The sequence below is a fragment of the Corvus brachyrhynchos genome, unplaced genomic scaffold (assembly GCF_000691975.1).
Source record: "Corvus brachyrhynchos isolate BGI_N302 unplaced genomic scaffold, ASM69197v1 scaffold230, whole genome shotgun sequence".
Classification (NCBI taxonomy): domain Eukaryota; kingdom Metazoa; phylum Chordata; class Aves; order Passeriformes; family Corvidae; genus Corvus; species Corvus brachyrhynchos.
This window is the reverse complement of record NW_008235744.1, coordinates 86814-110200: the sequence shown is the minus strand read 5'-3', so window position 1 is coordinate 110200 and position 23387 is coordinate 86814. Positions and strand designations below refer to the sequence as shown.

Below are 23387 nucleotides of genomic sequence, written 5' to 3'. Positions count from 1 at the left end.
TCCATAATCTCAATTTAAAACACAGTCAGTCATCGATCTAGAGTATCTTGTTTCATTTTACATGAACACCCACTTCATTCTCAAGACACACGTAAACTTGTGCAGGCAGATGAAAAGTTATGGTATCCCAGAGTGGATGAAATTCAAACCAACAATAAAAAAAAAAAAAATTAAGTTTCCCAAGAGTTACAAACTAATTTTACAGGCAAAGGAAGTTAATTCAGTATTAAGATGACAAGTGCAAATGCACACAGGATACGCAAACAGCTTATAAACTCTCACTGTTAACACTTTGGTTATCACCAGCACTAAAATTCAGAAGAACGCTTAAAAGTGGACCTTTGTATTTTAATTACTGCATCCTTAAATTCCAATGAAATACTGTCTGTTTCCACCTTCTGAATGAAAATGCTGCAGAGTTAACTTTAAAAAATGGCATACACCACATAGAAGACTGAATTAATCCAGTTATAAAAGCAGTATTTCTCTATTTACATTGTGGCAAACAAGACAGACTGAGACAAGCTAAACTCAGTCAGAAGATTTCCTCAATCTACAGAAGGAAACAAGGAAATCAGGAACATTTTATAGATTCTGAAAACAGCATTCAAAGCCAGGCTTCCCTTATGAGCATCCAAAGGAAACAGCTGACAGACATACCCAGTGGAGTTTTCACAGAAAAGGTAGTAGGGAAGTGGAAAGGAATGCTTACTTAGACAGGAGTAAGAAATTCACTGTCTCTTCAGTTTTTAACTAAGAACAGATGTCTGGAGAAAGATACTTGAAGACCCACCCATCTGCACTCAGCCTGCAGTGCGGCAGAACAAGTTTATTGTGAAATACGTAGGAAAATTGACTGGAGAAGACATCCAACTGGTCATTGACTCCTGTTTGTTGCATTTTCACTTGCGGGAAGGACAAAGTCAGAAAAGAACAGATAACACAAACATAATGCATCTCCTAATATTAATAAGCAGCAAATTTTATTATTAATATTTTGCTTAGAGAACCCTGGACACTGACAGTATCATCAATAAGAATGCTTCATGATAATTATGAGAACGGATACAAATTTAAATTTGTGAACTGAAAGGTTCATATTCATATATTAAAATGCACTTTATTAAAATATGTAAAGTAGAACAGACAGTATAGAACAGGTGCTTTGCAGAAAGCCTGCCAGCTGTACACTAGTATTTGTATATGAGGCCAAAGTAATTTACTTAGAATTCCTATGACCCATAGAGAAATTCTTTCCTCTCCCATGCTGAACTACAGTGAATGTGTCAAGTGGAAAAGAGAACAAATAAGGATGTGAACAGGTTGCTTCTGAGGAAACTTTCAAACATATTTAGTAAGATCCAACGGTCTCTTGTTAGAGAATTCTCATCTAAGTCACCAAACTGCAATGGTACGAACAAAATACACCAAAAAACACCCCCACAAAATCAAAACCAAGGTTTTGCTACACCTAGATGGAAAAAAACCGCTCTCTTAACATCTCTTAATTTATCACTAAATTATATGGATCTTCACACAACAAAAGGATAAACAAGACACTGAAAATCTTTGTGTATTTCCTTAACTAAATGGTAGGAAAATTAGTACAAATGGCTCTGGAAATCTATTCCTAAAGGGTGATTTGCATTTGAATCCCTAGAATTATTCATTTAAAAAACAGTGCTGGAGAAAATTCAAAGACTGTCTCCACTGGATTTTCACTGCACTACAATCAGATGAAGTCTGTAAACATCCTTCTGGTGAAAGAGTCACCAGAAATTTTGAAAAATTATGGTAACTGCTACTTACAGAATTTAAAACACTGTTGCTTCAACTCAGTTGCAGCTAGGAAAAATGCACTGATTTTTTTAGGAATTTTCTAGGATGACCCTGCTTGAGCAGGGAGGTTGGACCAGATGACCCCACTGTGGTCCCTTCCAACCCGACCCATTCTGTGATTCTGTGAATATATTTCAAGTATGCAAGTTCTCCTATGAAATAGAAAACAACTTCAAAATAGAACCTGGACTAAACAATCAAAAATATTTAAGATGCTTCCTCCTAAATATTGTATTATTTGCACTTGACCTCAACATTATCTTTTGTTTGGTGCCATAGATTTGCCTGGAATAATTTTGGCAAGGGGCTTTTGCATCTAGATTTTGCAGACAGTCAACACTGAAACTGCTAGAGTACCCAAAAAGAAGAAAACAGAGAATGTAGAGAAGCAAGTACTTCATAAATTAAGCCCAGAATAACAAAATACATGAATTGCGATTTGTCTAGTTGTGAATATTGACTTTTGCCCAATCCAAGTCCATCAAAATAAGCAGTGCCCATGTTTTCCTTAAGCCAGCAATGTGTGCGTTCAACTGACAGAAATTATTTCTGTCAAGTATCAAAAAAACTACGTGAAAGATGCCGATGTTACAAAGTCAAAGATATTCAAAGATGAGCAAAACTCTTACAATTTTAGTTTGTCCCACTTGTGTTGGTAGGACAAGCTTTTCCACAGTAGCTTTCTATGAGAATTCTCAGGCCTCCTCAGACTGGAAGAGGCAATCAAAATGGCGACTACTCAGCATTTCCTCCCTCCTCCTCGTATCACTAAATGTGTGATAAAATTGTATCTCACTTGTACACTACCAAAATCTTACACTGAAAGCAGAATTTGTTTTGGTTTTTTTCCCCTGGGAAGCCTTTCCCACTTTTAAATATTCTGCTGCATCTCTGGCTCACCAACCTCAGGTGCTATATATATAGCGCAGCTAAGCCTGTTCAACAGGGGGTACCTGCTTCTGAAAGAACAGGTCTCTTTCCTTTCCCTCCCACCATCTCCCTTCCAAACACTTAACATCACACAGAACTGGCCAACCATTAAAGCAGCAGAAAATGGCTTGAACTGGCTCAGTTTGGATCACAGGAAAACAAAGGCTGGCACAAAGGAGGAGGCACCAGGAACAGAAAAGGGGTTCCACTGATTCCTCCATTAGCAAGTTAGAAAGCAACCATTGTAACACCTTCACCATATTGAAAAATCAGACCAAAAAAAAGGCATTTCTACATTTATTTGAGATATTAAGCACCATTCCTTTTCTTTCTGGAGGAAAAGAACTTGTGCATAAGGAAGCTGAAGGCTAAAAGCTTCACATGTCCATTAACTAATACAGCACTCCACAGCTGATTTTACAATGTTATATACTATTTTTACAGTACTTCATATGCACATAAAATTCCTTTTAATTTCAGCTGCACATACTAAACTCTCAGCAGTCAGCAAATCAGTTGCAACATGACTAACACCATCAGCAATCAAACTCTTCTATTTGTAGATTTGCTAACAATCTTGAAACAGTGTAAGAACTGTCACAGCTCTCTAAATGTGATCACCTCCTTCTCTCACAATCCTGTCTCATCTTCCCAGTTTTCAAAGCCTGCAACAGAGTGATGAACCCACTTGATATAAACCTGATCCAATATAAGAGCAATGCTCATGCTATTAGAATAAAAGAGGCATGAGGTAAGGCAGGAAATACTAACAAAGCCTGCAAAAATATGAATACTGCAGTGAAAGCAAACTAGAGTTGCACATGCAATCAATTCCTGAATGCTTGACTCCAACATCAGCTTTCTGGTAACTGGAAACTTCAGGGCATTTTCGTAAGGTATTTTTGTTATAAAGAAGCAGAAACATGCTGATACCTCGACTTATCACAGAAGAACTATGTTCTTTGGACTCACAACACTGACCTTTGCCACTTCAGCTGATCAGTGACAGTTGGAATAAATCAGCCCACAAAGGGAAACAAATAGCTATAAAATCTTTCAGCAAGAAACAGATATGCATGGAAGCAGTAATTTTTGGGCTGAAGCCAAATTTCATAGGGGTCGGGCTTGAAACCTTTGTCTCCTAATCTCTTCTTACAATATGCACTTTGCTTATCCCTCCCTTATCCTGCTTGCTATTTGTTACACATCTAACATTTAGGTGACATTGCTTCTTTACTCCAAAACACAGAAGTAGCTTCCCTTCTGAGCTTCCAGAAAACTGGCAGTAAAAATTAAGATTCATTTCTGCTACTCTGCAGTCTCAAACAGTATTTAAAATAATGAGCAAGAAGTGTGCACTGAACTCTAGTGTTTGCATGGTTGTAAAGAGTGCAAAGGGCTTAAGAAGAGAGAAAGCAAAAGTCAGCAAAATAGTCTGTATTCAAAACAAACCTTTGCTACTTAAGCTCCAGAACTTTGACTGCCAAAATTTGTAAATGAAGGACTTGAAACGCAATATAAACATCTGTGTTGGACAGTAAGACATGAAACATGTTCAAACAATATGTGCTACTGCTATTTTAAGCTATAAGATATCTGACTTCTACATTGCTGTTCTAAAAAGAGAAAGCTATCCTTGGAGTTTGGTACAGGTTGTTCAGTAATTTGTACAGTCAATACACCCTCTTAACAGTTTTTCAATATTCTCTTCCAGCAGACAGAATGTGTTGCTATTGAACTGAAACAGAAGATATACTTTAGAGTTTAAAAACTAGTATAGAACTGGCCCGTTTAATATGTGTTCTAAAATTCTTGTTGCATGGTTCTAAAATCATCTTAACATGGTTATGAACATGTAAACTCCATGGACCAAAGTATTTTTCTCAAAATATTTTCAAATAGGGGGAAAAACATCTCAATGTTGGCACAATGAAACAAAAAAATTTGAGAAACAGAGTATATGCTTGCTAAACAAGAATTATGTTTATTTAGCTAGTGAATCACCTAGAGGAGTAAATTTTCACTTTCATGATAGCAATCTGTCAGGCTTGCAAACACCCAGAAATAGGAATTAAAGATTATTTTAAATGTAGTTATAAAGGTCATAAAAAGTCTGATTTAGACTGAGGTACATTTACTCAAAACTGAGATTCATTGAGTGGTAGCAAACAAACAGTTCCTCAGACAAATGCACTTTTTTCAGTATACATGTTACAGAAAAAAAATAAAGAAATGTGCATTAACTGGTGGTGTCCACCAAGCTGCATATTAATATTCTCTTACACCAAACAGTTTGAAACAAGGGAAATGTCATTCTATTATAATTTCCTGTTATAATTCATTTGGCTAAACTGCAGCTTAAAGTTGCTTTGCCATATTAAAAGATTACTACAATAATTTTCACATGAACATTTAGACTTGAGTTTTACTCCAGGACTAAATATGGCATGATTTGCTTTTTAATCTGTTGAATAGCTAAAAACTGACAATTAAAAAAACTACAACAAAGAAAAAATTAAGTTGAAGCAATGTGAATCTCACATCATTGAACCACTTCTAATGGTTAAATGTTAGTATTTAACAAATTCAAAGAGTTAATGAATCCTTGCATTCGTTCGGTCTCCTGTGCCTTAGCTAGGATGCATAAATACAAAAGACAGCAGATACTGGTAAAAGCTTCAGGACAGAAAGTGCTTGACGAAGGTACAGTTCTCAAGTGTGTTTGGTGAGAGAGTATAAGGGCAGATGCACTGATGAGAACCATTACAAGAAGAGTCAATTTCGTGTTAAAGTGTTCAAAGATGTCACCTTAAGCAGAAAAAAGCTTTAATAACGTCTTCTTAGACATATTAGGCATTTCCAGAGTCTACATCATTAGTGTTGTATTCTAGCAGGACATCTCCATATAGTTATTGTTTGTTTCTATTTCTCTCCTGAAAAAAACAAAAACAAAAAAGGACAATCATGTTAATACACACAGATCAACATTATCTCTTTCCTTCCATTACAGCATTTTCACTGCTTGCAATTTAGCTAAATCAGGCAAAACGCTTTCGAAAAAGCTTCAATTATTTTCTGGAATATGAAATCATACATTTTAAGTCAACTTCTTAAAGAGAAACACAGAAGTATATGTCAAACTAAAAGGCAAACATGTTCCAAAAAAAGCTATCAAAAAAAGGACTTATAATGTCACTTTTAATTCACTCACAGTAAAATATATTGCACAAAGTGAACTGAGCAAGGAGACCAATGGGCCCACAAATAAGGCAAGATATACTTGCCTTATATATATAAATCTTCTGCTTAAGTTGTCAAGAAATGTTCTACTCTCCATCCATTATATCCCTGGAAAAATACGGTATTGCCAGGTATCTCCCTCAAAGCCCCATACAATAAAATGTTCCAAAGTGCTTAAGAACAAAAGGTAAAGTAACTAGTTGGCCCAATACCTTATCCTCCATACAAACACACAAGTGGCAAGAAAAGCATTTTTTTTAAGAAGCCCCATCCATACCTTTTTTTAGAAATTACTTTCAATAACAAAATGGAAAGTCAGTGAAATAGGAATGGCTACAAAGAAACCTCACTTCAATGTGAGCCTGAGTTGCAGTGACGACCATATTAACTACACAGCCCTCATAGCACTGTGAGATGCCACATTTGGCATTCAGGGCTGACATACTAATGGCACTGTAACTATCAGGGACTAACAAATTCGTACACTGTAGTACAAGTCTAACAGAATAAATTACATTTTCGGTGCTTAATCATCATCGTCCATTTTCTCTATTTTGTTCAAGATAAACATACACTTAGGCATTATGACTACCTCTAGCAAAAAAATAAAAACTGATCAACAAACTGTATCTTTTTGCCTTCATAATGCATCTTCTAGACTGTAAAAAGACACCGTGGTCTGAGTGTAAAAAACTAAGACCTCATCTTTCAATAGCATTTTCCATAACACATTTCTTTATATGTACAACTGAGCACATTATAGAAATAGACTAATACCTGCATGGAAGAGAGGCATGTTCTCATCCCCATTAAAAAAGAATTAAAAAAGTGTAAAAATACCTCTCCAGATTTTTATTATTATTGCATCATACAGCATATCAAAAGTGGAACAGTAACATAGCAGGGAAAACAAAATAAACCAGGAGGCATTTGAACAATGATTCCAAAACCACTCTCTCCATATCACATTGAAACTTTACTATGTTAGAAACTATTTAAGAAAATTGCAAATTAGCATATGAACCCACATAGAGTCTCCCAAAAAGACAGTCTAGTGCAAGAAGAAGGTATGTAACACTTATACTGGTTATTACTGGTGATCTAGTCCTTTCCAAGACAGATCTCCAAGTTGCTTCAAGACAAACGCCAAAAAAGTAAAGCTCAGTCTTGGTCACAATGAGCAGCTCATGGTCCCAGCAACTGTGTGTCTAAGACTGGACATTTGCTAGAGTGGAACTTAAGTATATTTAAAGTGAGAATGATACTTGTGCTATTCTGCTAGAAAAACTTTTTTCCGAGTCCAAAAATATATCATTAATATTTTCATAGTAAGATACTGCTTTTTATATGTAAGATTGATAGTATCAGTCATTAATACAAGCTGGTATCTTAACAATGCACTCTTGGCTGAAAACAGATGATGACTGGCCTCATGCCTCACTGTGAGGGTAAGGCATGCAAAAATAGCCTGCTCAGGTACATCTCAGATTATTCCTCTAATATTAGCAGACTTCAACTGCAAGAACTACACAAAGTGCTCAAAAACACTCCTGTGGTAGTAAGTAGGAGCCTATGAAACTGCAGTATTAAAATACAGATATTTTATATTGAACAATTTTAAATACAACCTGTATACACCTAAAAATCATCAGGTCCTGTTCATTTGTAAGTATTACATCCATAAGCACTGACTCAGGCTGTCTAGAAACACTCTCGGCATTTCAAATTGCTGTACTATAAACTGACCAACGTTATGCTTCATGAAGCCCTCAACTCAAAACGTATTTAAGTTCATAAAAACTCAAAGTAGAAAAGGAATGATGACCTGACTACCTGCTTCCACTTGATGAAATAAAGGTGTTGCAAATTTTACACCCACTTTAAATTCTACCAAGAAAAAAGGCTTCAAAACATCAGCACACCTTTCCTGTAGTCTCAGAATTACACATTAGTTAATTACTACATATTATTTAATTTATATTTAAATACTTCAAGCAGATATATAAGCATGACATTTTTCAATGCAAGTGAACAGTACATTCTTCAAATACTGGTATCAGCAACATTTGGCACTCTGTACAGAAAACAGAGAGAAAGAAGACCTGATTTACTCAAAACACACAGTGGTATTCCACTCAAAAAAAATCCCAAATCCCTCCCCAACTCCAAGTTGGATCATGCTCCTGGACCACTGTCTCAAAGTAATTTCCTTCTGGTTTTTTGGTGTTTTGATTTTTGTTTGGGTTTGTTTTCTGGGGTTTTTTTGTGGTTATAGACAAACTAACAGAAGACTTTACCTCCAGAAGGTTTCTACCACCAGAGTAGAAGTTTCCAGCATAACCACTTCTCTCTTACCCAATTAATTTCATTTCTTATATTCAGAGGAGCAAAACTTTTGTCACATCTCTTGCAATGCTCTTGGACGAAAACTTTTTCCTGTATATTTAAGTTCTCTTCCAAAGGTCAATTTCACTTCAGAACTCACCATGGTCAGGTTTACCCAGCTTTATGGGGAGTTTATGAACAGGACATGGAAATTAAGTATCATTCAAACCAGGACAATGTGGGAACATATTAGTTGGTTAAAGGTACCTGCAGCAGACCATATGCTGCAGACCATATGCTAAGCAGATTTCATACATGCAAATAACCCCATGCACAAACCAAGTAAAGGTGAACCTAAAACCTGCTTAGGCCTTAGAAATGTGCATCAATCTAGTATGAACAAAACTATGAAATTAACTTGGCCTGAACTGCGAGGCAGACTTACTTCCAAATTTTAGTTGCCTGAATTCAGAGCATTAATTGAATGATCCCATGCTGAGAAGTAGCTGCAATGTAATTTATCCTCAAATATAATGAAATCTCTGTGCTAACAAAATTTCAAAATTCAAAGCAACAAAAACACTTCCTGATCTGATTTGAAAGAAACTACTGAGATGCACACAACCCTGACTTTGGGATTCCTTTGCCACAAAGAAGGTAAACGAAAAAGCCTTGTTTTAAGTAGTCTACATGTAAATGCAAAAGCACCTTAACAAGAACAAGAAGCGACTACAATCCTTGGCTGTATTTTTTTTCCAAGGTCCCACAAACTGAAGCTCAAGGCCAGGGAAGGCAGATCTGAAAGAATTACTTTGGCTGATTTTTACAGTAGTTGCAAGTGCAAGCATTTCAAGGAGTCCATTTTGAAAGCTGTCCAGGGTTACACAGGCAATTGCAGAGTTCCCACACATCCTCACCTCCAGCATTATCAGCTATACTTTTTACAGTAGTTGCAAGTGCAAGCATTTCAAGGAGTCCATTTTGAAAGCTGTCCAGGGTTACACAGGCAATTGCAGAGTTCCCACACATCCTCACCTCCAGCATTATCAGCTATACTTCAAAAAAAAAAAAAAAAACCTAGAATTTTGCCAAACCTCTGCATCTTACTGCAATGTTTAAAGCGTTCATGCCTGGAGCTGTCTGCTCCGCCCCTCTCCCAAGAGGCAGCATTCTCACAACAGCTTCAGAAGCTGCTTTACTGCAAACTGCGATTTAATCTTCAACTTAAAAGCCCTGCTCATCTGCAATGTAAGCTAACATGTCAGACTGCATTCTGTGAAGTGAGGCGCGGGCACTCATCTGCTCTGCCAACTGTGCTGCGTGGGCAGAAACACCTGGCAGAGGCAGAGCAGGCAGCTGTAGAGGTGGTGAAAAGAAGCCACAGCAAAGTTCATGAAATCTCATTTACTAATGGCATCAGCCATAATCTGCAATTTATTTCGCCCCAGTGTACCATTACAGCTAGGACAGCATAAGCATTGACCTTAGTGCTCAAGAACCACAATGAAAAACAGATTACTGGAAAACTGAAAAATGCCAGAAATCGTTTACTCCATTTATATCACTGGCTGTTAATGTAAACTAGATTACTGAAACTTTAAAGTTGTGTGAAATATTGGTCCTTTTTAACTTCTCACTCTTGAACTCCCAAGAGGGACATCTCCTCAACACAGAAACTACCTTAGAAACAGATAAATATATTTAAATACATTTCTCTGAGAAGCACTTCTGGGAATTCTGGGAAGAACAGAGGGAAGGAACAGATGAAAAGGGTCTCTAGAAGTCTTACATGAACCTAGAAATTTTTCCTGTGCAGATGCCATCCCCTTCCTAAACACTAATTTTCTTCTATTTCTTAACCCAACATGAAAACCACAAGGCACAAATTAAAAATCAAAGTTAACATACAAAGTCAAATAAGGTTTTACACCTTCAGAGTAGCTCCTTCTCCCAGTAAGCTTTATGAATTAATACTCATCTGAGACTCTGCTGCTGCAGATCAGTTGAACAACAGACAGTATATAAGGCTCTCAAGCACATAAATATTAAACTCTGCACAAGCCAGAAGACCTAGACTTCTAATTTATTTATTCTTCCTACTAGTTTTGATGGCATTTTACTTATTTCAGTCACTGAAACATACTTGTAAGTACCTTTTCCTACTATAGGAAAAAATGTGAACAAATTATAGTAAAAAGGTAAATAAATTTAAATTTGAGCAAACACATGCACTGTTAGTACAACATGGACAGACCACATTATTTGATTATGGTAATGATAAAGGCAGTAAGAACTTAATCCACATCTGAAACTCCACAGGGTACAGCAATTCAGAAGGCAGAGGTGGAGAAAGAAACCCAACTACTTAAAGATACCATATGGTAACACACAACAAGGAAAGGCTCTGCAGAAACCAAGCTTCAACTCCATGAGCCAGAAAAGCCCTTCCAGTCTTGTTTTCCCAGGCAGATACTTTCCGTGATGGATCAGCCAATTCTAACTACAAGCAGAAGTGCTTTGCTTCAGTGCTGTACATCATTATACACTGAAATATCAGACTTTAATTATCTACAAGACAGCCATTTCAGCAAGTTCATTAAAAAGAAAAAAAAACAAAAAAAACCCACCAAAAAACCCAAAACAAACAAAAACAAACTAAAAAACACAAACAAAAAAAAAGAACCAAACAAAAAAAAAGCAAGCCTCCAGATCCTCATTATTATTTGTTAACAATGCTCAGAGTATACCACTGGTTTTTGAAGCCTGACAAGAGATAACTTCTTACCAAATCTGTAGAAATTGCATTTAGTGATGACCTCTGTCCCAGCAAAAGAAGCAGAAAGATAACTCTGACACCTGGGTTAGTTTTTTTCTCTCAGATGCTCATGGGCAACAAGAACATGTTATTTATTTGCTCTGCTAAGGAATTTATAGTAGCCTTGGAAGGGAAATAACACTCACTGCAGGGCTTACACTGAGGAAGAACTTCTCAGACAGTTTTTCTTTAAGCCTCACCACTCGTACTCTTTGAATAGGTGTAACTCAAATTCCAATCTACCATGAGGAAAAATGAACTTATCTTGGTTTCCTATTTATATGAAAATGCAGTGAACATGGAAGTTTACATTTACTTTTTACAACCAACTATAATCCCAAGGGTACAGAACAAAACCATAATTACTCATCAATATTAACTACCCTATCAAACCTCTGAAAAACTCCCAAAGAACTGGGCTCAAAAACTTTATCATCTGCAAAGTTTTGTAACGTTTCATTTCAGCTAGATGCATATGAAGGTTTAAGCAAATCAGTTTTAATGTAAAACAAACAATCCTAGTTTAACTGAATCTACAGGAAGACCTTTAATAGACATGCAAGATCTGTATGTTTTAAAGTGCCATTTTTTCCAGCAAACCACTTCCAGAAATCTTCACTGAGTTTCTGCTAGCTAGCCCATCTGCAGTATGAATCAATGAAGCAAGGCTGTGAAGAGTCACATGAGTTAGGACTTCCTTGCAATATGCAGGCATATTTCTTCCCTGCAAACTGCAGGAAAAGCACCACTGTTCTAGACAATTTGTTCTTAATAGAGCACTGAAATCTGAGGAGATGTAGCAGGAAGCAGAAGGGTGCCTCATGGATTTTTACAGCTATTTGTGTATACTCAGTATTCTGCTTTTGCTCTGGAACAAGAGACTTAGAATTACTCTTTTGCTTTAAAAATCACAACTTAAAAGACATAGCATTTAGAAAAGGTACAGCTGTCACAGATCCAGCTCAAATCAAGTTTGAAGTCTTGTCTTAGGTAGCTGCCTTGATATTTAGGAACATTAAAGTATTAGATCCCAAAAAATGACTGGTCTCTTATGCTAGAAGTAAACCATTTGGTTGATATTCCTAGCTTTTCCAATAGGGGTCCCTATTTTACAGGAGAAATTGGTGTTTCGACTCCCAGAGTAAGAGAAGTTGAATCCACTCTGTAAAAAGGACTTCATAGGCTTGATTTTCAGGTTAAGGATTTCAAACAAACAAACAAACAAACAACAAGATCCACACAAGTGTTGCTATGAACTAAGACTGCCTGTGAGTTTAATTACTGTCCACCTCTTTTATTCAACAGTCCAATACTGCACTTTCCCTCTTGCATCATCACTAGAGAAATGCAGACATCACTGCTCAAACTCTTACATGGCCACTCTAACAGACCACAATGTAACATCTATCCCTATCCTCTAATGAATTCTAAACTGTACCTTGGAACAGAAATAATTGACTCTACCAAATGCACAGAAAATGGGCACATTTGAAAACCCTGAGCCTGTAACATATGGGCTTGAAGGTAATTTTTAAAGTTTTTCCAAAGATTAAAGATGCAAAAGCAAATGAAAACATGGGAAATAAGCACACCATCATGGAAAGGGAATTCTGGATCAGTATGTCCAAAATTATTCCAGCTCCAAATGATCATCTTCTCCCATGACCAGGCGTACATATTCATCTCATGACTGACTATAAAGGGAGGGAAAAAAGTGTCTCCTGTTTCTACTTTCTCACTTTCAATTACGAAGATGACACTGTTGATAAATATGAAGTCCAAGGAAATTGCAAAATAATGTCCCTCGAAACTTCATCAAAAGCATACAGGATATGAACATGTTTCTCAGAAGATATTAATTACATAACCTTTTAGATCGTTTCATGTTTATTACATGAACCTCTTTTAGATGTAAATACACAAACTTTTAAAAGTTGTTTACTACAAATATCATTTAACTGCATTAAAAAATTTTGTCAACTACCTGTTTTCCTTAACTGAAAATCTGTCAATGTATCTATATCTGATTTTAACAGTGTAACATAGTAATTGATGGTTGGAGGTAAAGAGGAGGAAGCAGCAGCTACAGTTCACTGTTAATGATGTTTTCTCCCTCCAAGATATTTTTAAGAAATATCAAATCAAGCACAATGTCAGCAATGTCCTAGAAAGGAAAGAAGTTACACTGCTTAACACTGCAGCCTGATAATGACCCAATTATCAGAGAAACAAAAGTTACATTGGTATGAGAATGAAGGGGAAAGAAAATTACTCCTTTTGAGAGTCAAGAAGTTCTAGCTATGTCAGCATTCCTATTACAAGATATATAATACAAGAGGAGAAAGCTAAAATTTAATTATCTGTCATTTAAAGGCTTCCTGAAAAGTAAGAAAATTCCAAATGCAAATTAGATAAACACAAATATATACTAAATTCTTCTATCTTACCTCATGAAAAAAAATCAATTACTTTTCTGGAGTATTGCATTAAGCAAACCATCTAAAGTGCTCTACAATTACATGAAACTGTGACCTTTTTTCCCCATTGTGTGCTACGAAAGTAGAATTCTCCACCAAAAAGCACCAAAAGAAGTCCTAGGACAACAGGTAGTAAGCCACCATCTGAGGGCAAGGAAGTTGTAATCTGTCAACAACTGCATTTTTAATCAGTCACATTTTACTTTCATTCATATACTTACTGAAGATCAGGTGCAAAGCTATTATTACAGATGTTTTTCTTTATTTTCAGTACCTTTTATTTTCTAAAATGTAATTATGTAATCTTAAAAGGCATATTTTAAGATTTCTGTTTCTTTCATTTAGATTTTACACCTTTCTGCTGAAAGACAATAAAACATCTTTTTAAATAATATGCATACAAATCAGCACATTTATACCACAAAGCAGCAGTTAGCTAAGGACAAATGGAATTCCAGACTATTTCAATATATGTCTGACAGAACTCATGAAAAGCATCACTCATTTCTTTAATTCTTTGGTAAAACATCACAGCACTTGTATGTTTCGATTGGAGACTGGAACCTGAGATGTAAGAGAAGGGGAATGATTACTGCACAACCCCAGCTGGAGATACCTTACCCACACCAGGGTAACATCTAACAGTGGTAGACACTAGAGTGCTAAAATTTATGCTTAAAGAGACTATTCATTATTATTTTTAAGTAACCTTTATGAAATGGCAAAGTTACTGAAGCTTCACGTTTATCAGAGACTATTCCTTGCACTTTTAGAAGTATACTGCCATATTTTAATAAAACATACTGCTAGGCCATATTGGAAATGAATTATTGATCCCCTTGAGTTGTTAAGATTAAACTTTTACAACCAATTATTTTAAGATAAGTTAGCTGTAATGATGAACAGTTATAAAGTAAATTAAATCCCTATGTCATTTGCTGTTTATGATATTTAGATTGCTGGCTGTACGAAAGTTTGTAACCACCTATGCAACAGCAAAACATTAACTGAATTTCAAAGAACATGGAAGTGACTACTGCTGCCTGATGCATTTAATATTTTATTAAGAGTAATAAGCGTATTTTTCATGACCAAAACACTGGAAACAAAGTGATTGCCACACCTGCCAAAGAAAATGAGCACGAATTTAATCCACACAGTTCTACTGGCAGTAGAAGGTGCACATATTTAAATACGGCTCCATGAAAGCCTAGCTGCCACTAGGTAATAATTACTCAATTAACCATAAACCAGAGCTTACAATATTAATTTGTACATTTACAAACTTGAATCATAAGGGTTAACAATTGTATGTTTACAATTTAAAGACAGATTGCTTGTACACTGTGTGATAAAAGAAAAATCTCAGAGATTTAAAATCAACATTCAATCATAGGAGAATGCTAAACTCTCAGTAGATGTCATTAGTTTAATTTGGACTTCCTATATTTTAAGTCCATATTAATTTGCTTAAGGCATACCTCAAATCCATCTACAAAGAGAAAACCTCATGACTAACCTACACAGTTCTAAAGCAGTTTTTCACAATTGGTCATAAAACCAATTTGTACGATGCTGTAAAAGAGCCAGTGGTCACTATGCAAGTATCTTGACAAGTATGTTTTCTTTCAACAGTGTTGGGAAAGGTACCTACAAAGAGACACGGAGTTCAATACTTGAGTCATACAGATACTGTATGTTTCTCTGAAGATATTATTCAAATAGCAGTGTTACTTTATTGCTCAAATACCCATCAGCACTGTTATCTAGCGCAAGACATACTAAGTGCTGGACTTAGTACTTTGAATTTTAAGTTTAGCATACACTTCCAATAATCTACATTCCTCCTCTTCATTACATTTTGTGCCTTTTACCTACTACTGAGGGAACAAAACCACAAATAAAACACAATCTTCCTGAGTTGCTACGCATGTCTGACTTACGACTTTCTCGTTAAGTTTTTCCAAAAAAGGAAATACTTTTGAAGCAAACCAGTTATTTGTGAAATATCTTGAAACTTTAAAATTTTGGAAAATACTGAAGCATGAAGGCTACAGAGAAACATTATAATCTTAGTCCTCCTGAAACATTACAAAATCACAACGAATCACGGAATCAGAATATCTGGAAAGGGCCCATGAGGATCACTGAAGTCCAACTCCTGGTTCTGTGCAGAACAGCCCAGGAGTCGCACCATGTGCCTGAGAGTACTGACCAAATACTTGTTGAACTCTCTCAGGCTTGGAGCTGTGACCACTTCCCTGGGGAGCCTGTTCCAGTGCCCAACCCCACTCTTTTCTTATCTCTGATCTACATCTTCCCTGATACAGCTTCAGGCCATTCCCTCAAAAACCTGTCACTGGTCACAAGAGTGAAGAAATCACTGCCTGCCTCTCCACTTCCCCTTGTGAGGAAGCTGAAGACCACAATGAGGTCTCCCCTCAGTCTCCTCCAGGCTGAACAAACCAAGTGTCCACAGCTTCTCCGCACATAGCTTCGCCTCCAGACCCTTCAACATCTCTGTGGCCCTTCTGGATGCTCTCTAACAGCTTTATGTCTTTCTTCTATTGTGGCACTGAAAACTGCACACAGGACTCGAGAGGAGGCTTCACTAGCACAGGGTAGAGTGGGACAATCACCTCCCTTGATGGGAGATGGTGATTCTGCACTTGATGAAGTTGTGCCAAAGCCCAAAAAAGTCAAAGCTTGCCCCTTACATTGCATATTCATTAAGAAAGCAGTCTGTCACCCCATCATCAAGAAACCATGAAAGTAACAATACTCATTTAGGGCATAATCCTTTTTCTTTTTACCAAAAGAATCTAAAAGGCATTACACACCCAACTGGGATATTCATCTAGTCTCCCAACACTAGAAAACTTTCAACATGACAATTTATTGCAGTGTCATGCAATAGAACTACAAAATTGATTTGGGGTATACCCAACACTGTTCTACAAGAGATGCAACACATCATGTAGGAACGTACAAGCAGGGTGAAACCATGACAGTACTAGAAACCCAAGAGAAGTAAGCGTTTCATCTGCTTCGCAGCCTCTTTATGTGTTGGCTTCAAGTGAACAAATTCTCAACTTCACACGTCTCAAGGCCCCTACTTAGCATAAACCCTAAACTTTTGGGGGTTTTTATTCAGTGAGTGGTATGACATGACAAACAGAGATTATTAGCACCAAACCACCCTGATGGGAACTCCCATTTTTGAATAGTTGCTTATCATCTAACTGGTAAAAATAGCTCCTGAAATGTTTCTAACCACGAGACAAATCATACATTTACAGTTATTGGCAAGTCTGGAAAGAAAGTAAATACAGGAAGAGTAAATATTGTGGCCAATGGTGAACACAAGCATTATGATTAGGGACAGTACACAAGACAAAGTAGACAAGTACTATAAAACTGCTTGAATTAAATGCTATTCCCTTGTCCGGTTTCCTGAAATGCCTTCAAAACTACAAGTTTCGCTACAGATTTATCACATTCACTCTTCCTTGCAGAAATGAACTACACATTACTTCCTTTAGGAAATGCACTATCAGAAAGGTCCAAAAAATTATTTCAACACTATACAAGTCATCACTGTATCACTTCTGTGTTTCACGGTTGTACAAAAAATAAATTGAATTAAGGAGAAAACCTGCTTTTCACAGTAATCATGCTGTTAACATTTCATCAAAGCAGAATTTGAATTGAAATGTTAGATTAAATAAAGTACGCTTCTTCTCAAATTTCTGGTCCTTTTCATGACATCAGAAACTGTAAAAACCTAAGCAAGAAGACTTCAGTTATGAATAATACACTAAATTCAGCTTTCATTTGCATTGAAGAAGTAGAACATGTCAGATTTCTGCTTATTCAGGCCTACCTTAGTTTTGTGATTAAACACATGACTGAACTAACAAACAAGTTACAAGAACTTACATTTTTTCATTAAGAGCCAGTTATATCAAGTAGATACTTTGGGTAAGAAGTACCACTTTCTGATTCAACACTTGCAGACAGAAATTCCAGATGAATGAAAAACAAGTTTTCCAAAAACAGAAAAAAAAAAAAGAGAGCTACTGTAACGACACTGATTGCTTACCCTACGCATGGCTTCCTCCTCCTCTTGACGCTTCTCATAATGTGCAAAGTCATCAAAGATTGAGGTGGTATGCTTGAAAGTAGCAATTATTTTAAGCACTTGCTTGGCTTTTTCTAGGGGTACCTCTTGAGTGTCCCTCGAATTGGTAACCGGTTTGTTGTCATTGTTTTCCAAGCGAATATGTCGCAGTTGGTTATTGGGAACGTCTTTGACAAAGATCCATTTGACATCAAACTTCCCCTTCCACTTATCCTGAGACCAGACACCAGCATATGCATTGTAGTCCACAACAGACTTCATCTCAGCCACTCCACAAAAGTGTCCACTGCCATTCACACTGAAGAGTAAATAGAGTGGGCCTTTTCCATTCAGGGACCGGTAAGCAGCATCCAAGCGCTTATTACCATGCTCAGTACTACACCAGATAGAGTACTTAATGGAGCGATGAATATCGTCCTCTGAATAACTTTTGATTATAAACACACGTCCATTCTTCAGATTCCAATCGAAGTCTTTGGGATTGTAGTTGTTTATGGCCTTTAGTTTCTCCAGCACTGGGTGCACTTCCACACCAGAAGGTGAGGAGCTGACAGATACAACACCTAAACCAAAGTTCTCACTACCAGCTCCATTGTTCTGGCTGAAGCCCACACCCCTATTACGAGGAGCTACCCAGCGGTTTTGCAGCTGTTGCTGCTGCAACTGGTGAGGCTGGGCCTGCTGCTGAGGTCCTTGTTGCTGTTGTGGTTGCTGTGGCTGAGGCTGCTGTTGAGGCAGTTGGCTTTGCACCAGTGGTGGTGGTTGAATTAATGGCTGAGGCTGCTGGATTTTTGTCTGAGGAGGCAGTACTGGTTGAGCTGGGGGTGCTTTTACCACTGACCCTTTGTCATCCCAAGTTCCAATATTCATGTTGTGTTTTATAGGTGGCGGCGGTACAGCAGGGCCCCCAATGCCCACATTACCTTTAGGCTTGAGTTTTGGCTGAGGTTTAGCAGGTTTCCTTGCAATTGCAGCCCATGAGGTTGGTTTAGGTGCTGAACTGCTAACTGGGGGCACGCTGTTAGCTGCTATGCTTGTCATACCTGTACTGCTCAGAGCTGAACCTACAGTTTTTGTTACAGCAGCCGTCATATCTCCACCAATTTTCAGTCCAGTCATGCCTTGCTCAATGCTGCTAATCCCAGGCACCTTGCTCAGAGTATCACTGCCAAATCCAGCCTGTCCATCTGCTATGGCTCTCCCAAGAGAACTAGGTGGATAGCCATAGCTGCTGCTGTAAGCAGAGCTTTGCGTTGATTGTCCCTGAGATCCACTTGTCCCCCATGTAGAGAAGTCTGCATTCCCAGGAAAAAAATTAAATCCATGCTGCCCGAGAAACGGAGGGGTGTTTCCTAATGCCCCAGGTTGACTAAATACACCATCAGGTATGTAATGGTGTTCACCATTGCTCATCTGTCCATAAGTTGTCAAATATGGCATTGGAGGGTCACCTGCAGTTGACCATGCTGCTTCACCTAAAGAGTATGGAAATCCAATGGATGGAGCATAATAGCTAGGCATATATGGGTCTGACATTGGTGGATAGCTGTTACTCTGCAAGAAAATAAAATTTAAAAATCAGCAATACTGACAATTAGGCTCAGGGAAAAAAAGCCTGTAATACAATCCAAAACATTTTTAAGCATTATATGAATGTATTTTTAACTTCCACCATTCCACACAACGTGAACAATGAGTGAGGTATCTGTCAGATACGGCCATTTCTTCAGGAGACCTTCTCAAAGCACTAAATGGCCCCATTTTTTTGGAACATTATCCTCATTTTTAGCTACTAAGCTAGGTTTAAAATACCTCCATGCCAACAGTATCAAGAAAATAACAAGCTACGCTAAACAAGTCATAGCTGCACCTTCATAACTAAAAAAAATAACTGCAACTATGATTTAAAGTTGTGGTATTCTTAGTTTTGTCAAATTTCTCACTTCTAATTGAAGACTCTCAACAGATATTACAGTGAAATGGATGCAAGGACACCTGTTTGTTTCAGGAGTAACAACAAAAAATGGTAACATATCCATGCTAATGAGAATGGGCATTGAATCAGTACTACACCAGATAGACCCGTGGGAAATCACAGAATTTACTTCTTGAGGTATTTGAAGGACTACCCCCATATGGCTTCTGGTGTTGTCTTGGAGAAAAAATTGCACTTTATCAATCTGTAGATGATGCCTTGTTAATGTTGTATTATTGGAAAAAAAAAAAGTGAAGGCAAGCAAAATTCTTGGTCTTTTAATAACTTGCACTCTCACTCAAGACCACTCCAACTTATGAACTTAACATAACTGGTATTAACTTTCAGCTACAGAGGCAATTCACAGCTCTGAAAGTCAAGTCATTAACTTCCTGGCAGAAGAGCTGTACCAAGCTGCAGTAATATTAAGCTTCCATCTATTATGCCATCAGCTGTGAGCTACTTCTACCACCTTTAAAGGAAATCATGTCCAAGCAGTTAATATATTCTCAGAGCCAGTAAAACTGTTGATTTGGACTGCATCCAAAATGATGATTTTGTTTTAAATGTAAGGGTTTGGGGTTTGTGTTCTGGGTTTGGAGTTTGATTTTTAGCTCAAGTTTCTTGTAACTGCATCTTTTTGAAGCTAGAGCAGAAGCACAAGAGCAAGAGACATCAAAGCATGCTTTTTAACCTTCTCCAGAATTTTTAAGAATACTTCATCTGCCTAAGATATCATATGATGAAACAAAATATGATATAAAATTATATTTCAATGTATATTAAGGCAAGTCAGTAATTCTAAGAAACATCCAAAAATTAAGTCTGGAAGTCAGCTGAACATCAAAGTTAACTTCAAGGTAGTAACCAATGTTCACTTACCTGATTTGTCTGACTACTTAGATATGGCTCAAAATCATCATCATTTACTGCATCCTTTTGATGAATCGAACCGTTTTGTACTGAAACTAAAAATAAATCTGTATTAGAATACTCTCTGGAAAAATCTATGCTGCACTTTCAATCTAGGTAGCACTTCTTAATCATCTGTACATTGAAATACATATTATTGTTAAGCACCACTTCAATTTAAACAAAATAGCTCGTTCTACTCATCATGTGGATCACATCTCAGGAGAGGTCTGCAAAGATGGCAGCTAGAACAGCCTACTCCTGACTATTCTTTCCTGAGATCTACAGACAGATGACGAACTACAGGCACACCTTATTTGCATAGGCAGTAAATCCAGCATTTCTGGAAGTACCAGACCAAGTGCAAATGTGCAGACCAACCCGATCTATAGACATATTCAATAGGTTCAGGGAAAGTTGCAACATACAGCTTTCTCCTGCCAGGAGGAAAGGCAGTTACCCACCAAGACAACCATGAAGGACACCACTATTCAGCTATTTAATCCTGTATTTCCTACATAACTGTACTGCATTAGTGACATCTCTGAAGTTCTGAGGTGACAAAGCAAGACAGGAATAAAAGCTTAAGTCCCAAAGGGTGATTACAAGCCTTTCCCAACACATACGCCACTATATGCTGGAATCTCTTCCTACCTGCTCTTCTTGGTCTCCTATTACCTTTCATTTCATCTAAGGTATTACACCTACCTGGAATTTTCCAGCTGCCCAAATTACTTGAAGTGTGGGCATCCTATCATCCCCCAGGCTACTAATCAAACAAAGCCACACTGCACAAGTTTCTGCTAAGTTCCACTGTTTCCCATGGTGCACAGCAGAACAGGGACTTAAACCAGCACTTGCAATTACACAACCTGAAGATGAAGATCTGTTCTCAAAAAATAAATTACTGGTTATCCAAATGCAACTTTTTTTTTTTTTTTTATTTTTCATATAGGTTCGGTGGTGGGCGGGGGGGGGGGGGGAGGGGGAGTTTCAGGATGATCAGTTAGGTGCACTGAAAAACCACGACTGCAGAAGTTACAACAAAACAGCAGATTTTCTGAAACTTAAACTGAGTTAGGAGCCAACTCTGTGGTCTCCCCATTTTAGCAAAAGCTTCTGAAAAGCATACAAAACCATATAACTAAACATTCAACTTTGCCAAAATTTGTGTTTAAGAGTCAGCTTCATTGCAGGTAGGGGGGTTGCCACCCAAAATTCACATCGTAAGCCAAGTGGTGCTTGAATTTTTTTTTCACATTTGACTTCAACATCCTTAAAACAAAACTGACTTCAGTGAATGAAACTAGCTGAAAGAAATTACAAAGGAATAGATATAATCACAAGGAATAATCAAAATCCTGGAAAACTTTATTAACTTCAGATAGCAGTAAAAAGAGGTAAAAATTCATAATTTAACACAGAAGGGTTTTTTTCCAAAGCAATTATCTGGGAAGAAAGCAACTTGTGTTTTGAATACCTTCTTGAAGTTTTAAAAGAATACCTGACACTTCAGTTATTACAAACTGGCACACTGCATTTCTATACTAGCTACAGTCAAATATGACTAGCAATGCTGAGCAAAATGCAGTTTAGAACTGGATAGAACAATATTTCTAATTAAACACCACATTTAAATTAAACATTAGGTGTTGGGGGCTCTTTTCCCCCATAAATGAAGAGTTTCAGTTAAGGTCACGAATCATCCTGAATTTACACACAATGGTAACAGATTAATGAGCTGGAACACTATATTCCTCTCTGTATTTGGCCCAGTTACACACAGGATGAACGTCAAAACATTTTGTCTATGCCACGTCCACTGCTTAGGCTTAACCAAATACTACAGACAGCACAACCCTCCAACACAATGCTATTATAATGAAAAACATGGGCAGCAGCATACAGGTTTCTTAAAAGCATGCAACCACAATAAAAGGAATAAACAGCTCTATGTCAAGACTAGTATCCCATCAAAATTAACCTCCTCATACTGACAGCTAATCTCCATAAAACGTGCATCTGCTGTGTTTATTGTTCCACAGGTATTTAAAGGTCACTAAAGTTGGAATTATTTTTGGTCTGACATTACAACTAACAAACATTCTTGTAAATGTATTTTCTCTCTTATTCATTCTGTACTGAGATCTTAAGTCAATGACACAAAATATTTCTACACTGACATTTTTCCTAGTGAAATATAGACATTTCCCAGTGAAATAGCATCACTGGAAGCATATTTCTTTAGCTTTTAATTCTAACTTTACATAATGTGTTAATAGTGAATAATGTAGCCCACACAGACATTTAACAACAGCAAATGAATGCCTCATTCCCAAAATCTCATGTTAAGTGTTCCAACTGAACAGGGCAGTGATGAAGAATACTAATTGAGACGAATCTACAGATACTAAAAATATCTGTATCAATACAAAGCTAAAAATACCACAGGTTTCTGCAAACACTGTGAAAACACACAATGTAATTAGATATTGGGAAGAAGCAACCCATCAAATAGAGGAATTTAAAGCTAATATTCTTTTAAGTGCTACTATGCTTAGAATAACCACTCACAAAAAATGATGGCCAAAGGCACAAGAATAACTTTTTCATTAGAAGTCATCACACCTTAATGTGAAGAATAAACATTAAAAATCATGAAACATTTCTTTCTTGTTTTAAACCTAATAATTACATTTAAGCCTTCTACAAAACAAAAAAATTGTTATACAC

The 23387-nt window shown here is 37.1% G+C and overlaps 1 protein-coding gene across 1 annotated transcript in view; it reads right to left on the bottom strand.

Annotated features, from left to right (window-relative positions):
- Positions 1-961: 961 nt before the first annotated feature.
- Positions 962-23387, bottom strand: part of YTHDF3 (YTH N6-methyladenosine RNA binding protein 3) — a 25031-nt gene continuing 2605 nt past the window's right edge. Inside the window, exons 2-4 of the mRNA XM_008644137.2 lie at positions 20625-20710; positions 17729-19321; positions 962-5702 (exon numbers count right to left, since the gene is read on the bottom strand). Of these exons, the coding sequence (XP_008642359.1) occupies positions 5679-5702; positions 17729-19303 (1599 nt within the window). The 5' untranslated portion in view covers positions 19304-19321; positions 20625-20710 and the 3' untranslated portion in view covers positions 962-5678. The remainder of the gene's footprint in view (positions 5703-17728; positions 19322-20624; positions 20711-23387) is intronic.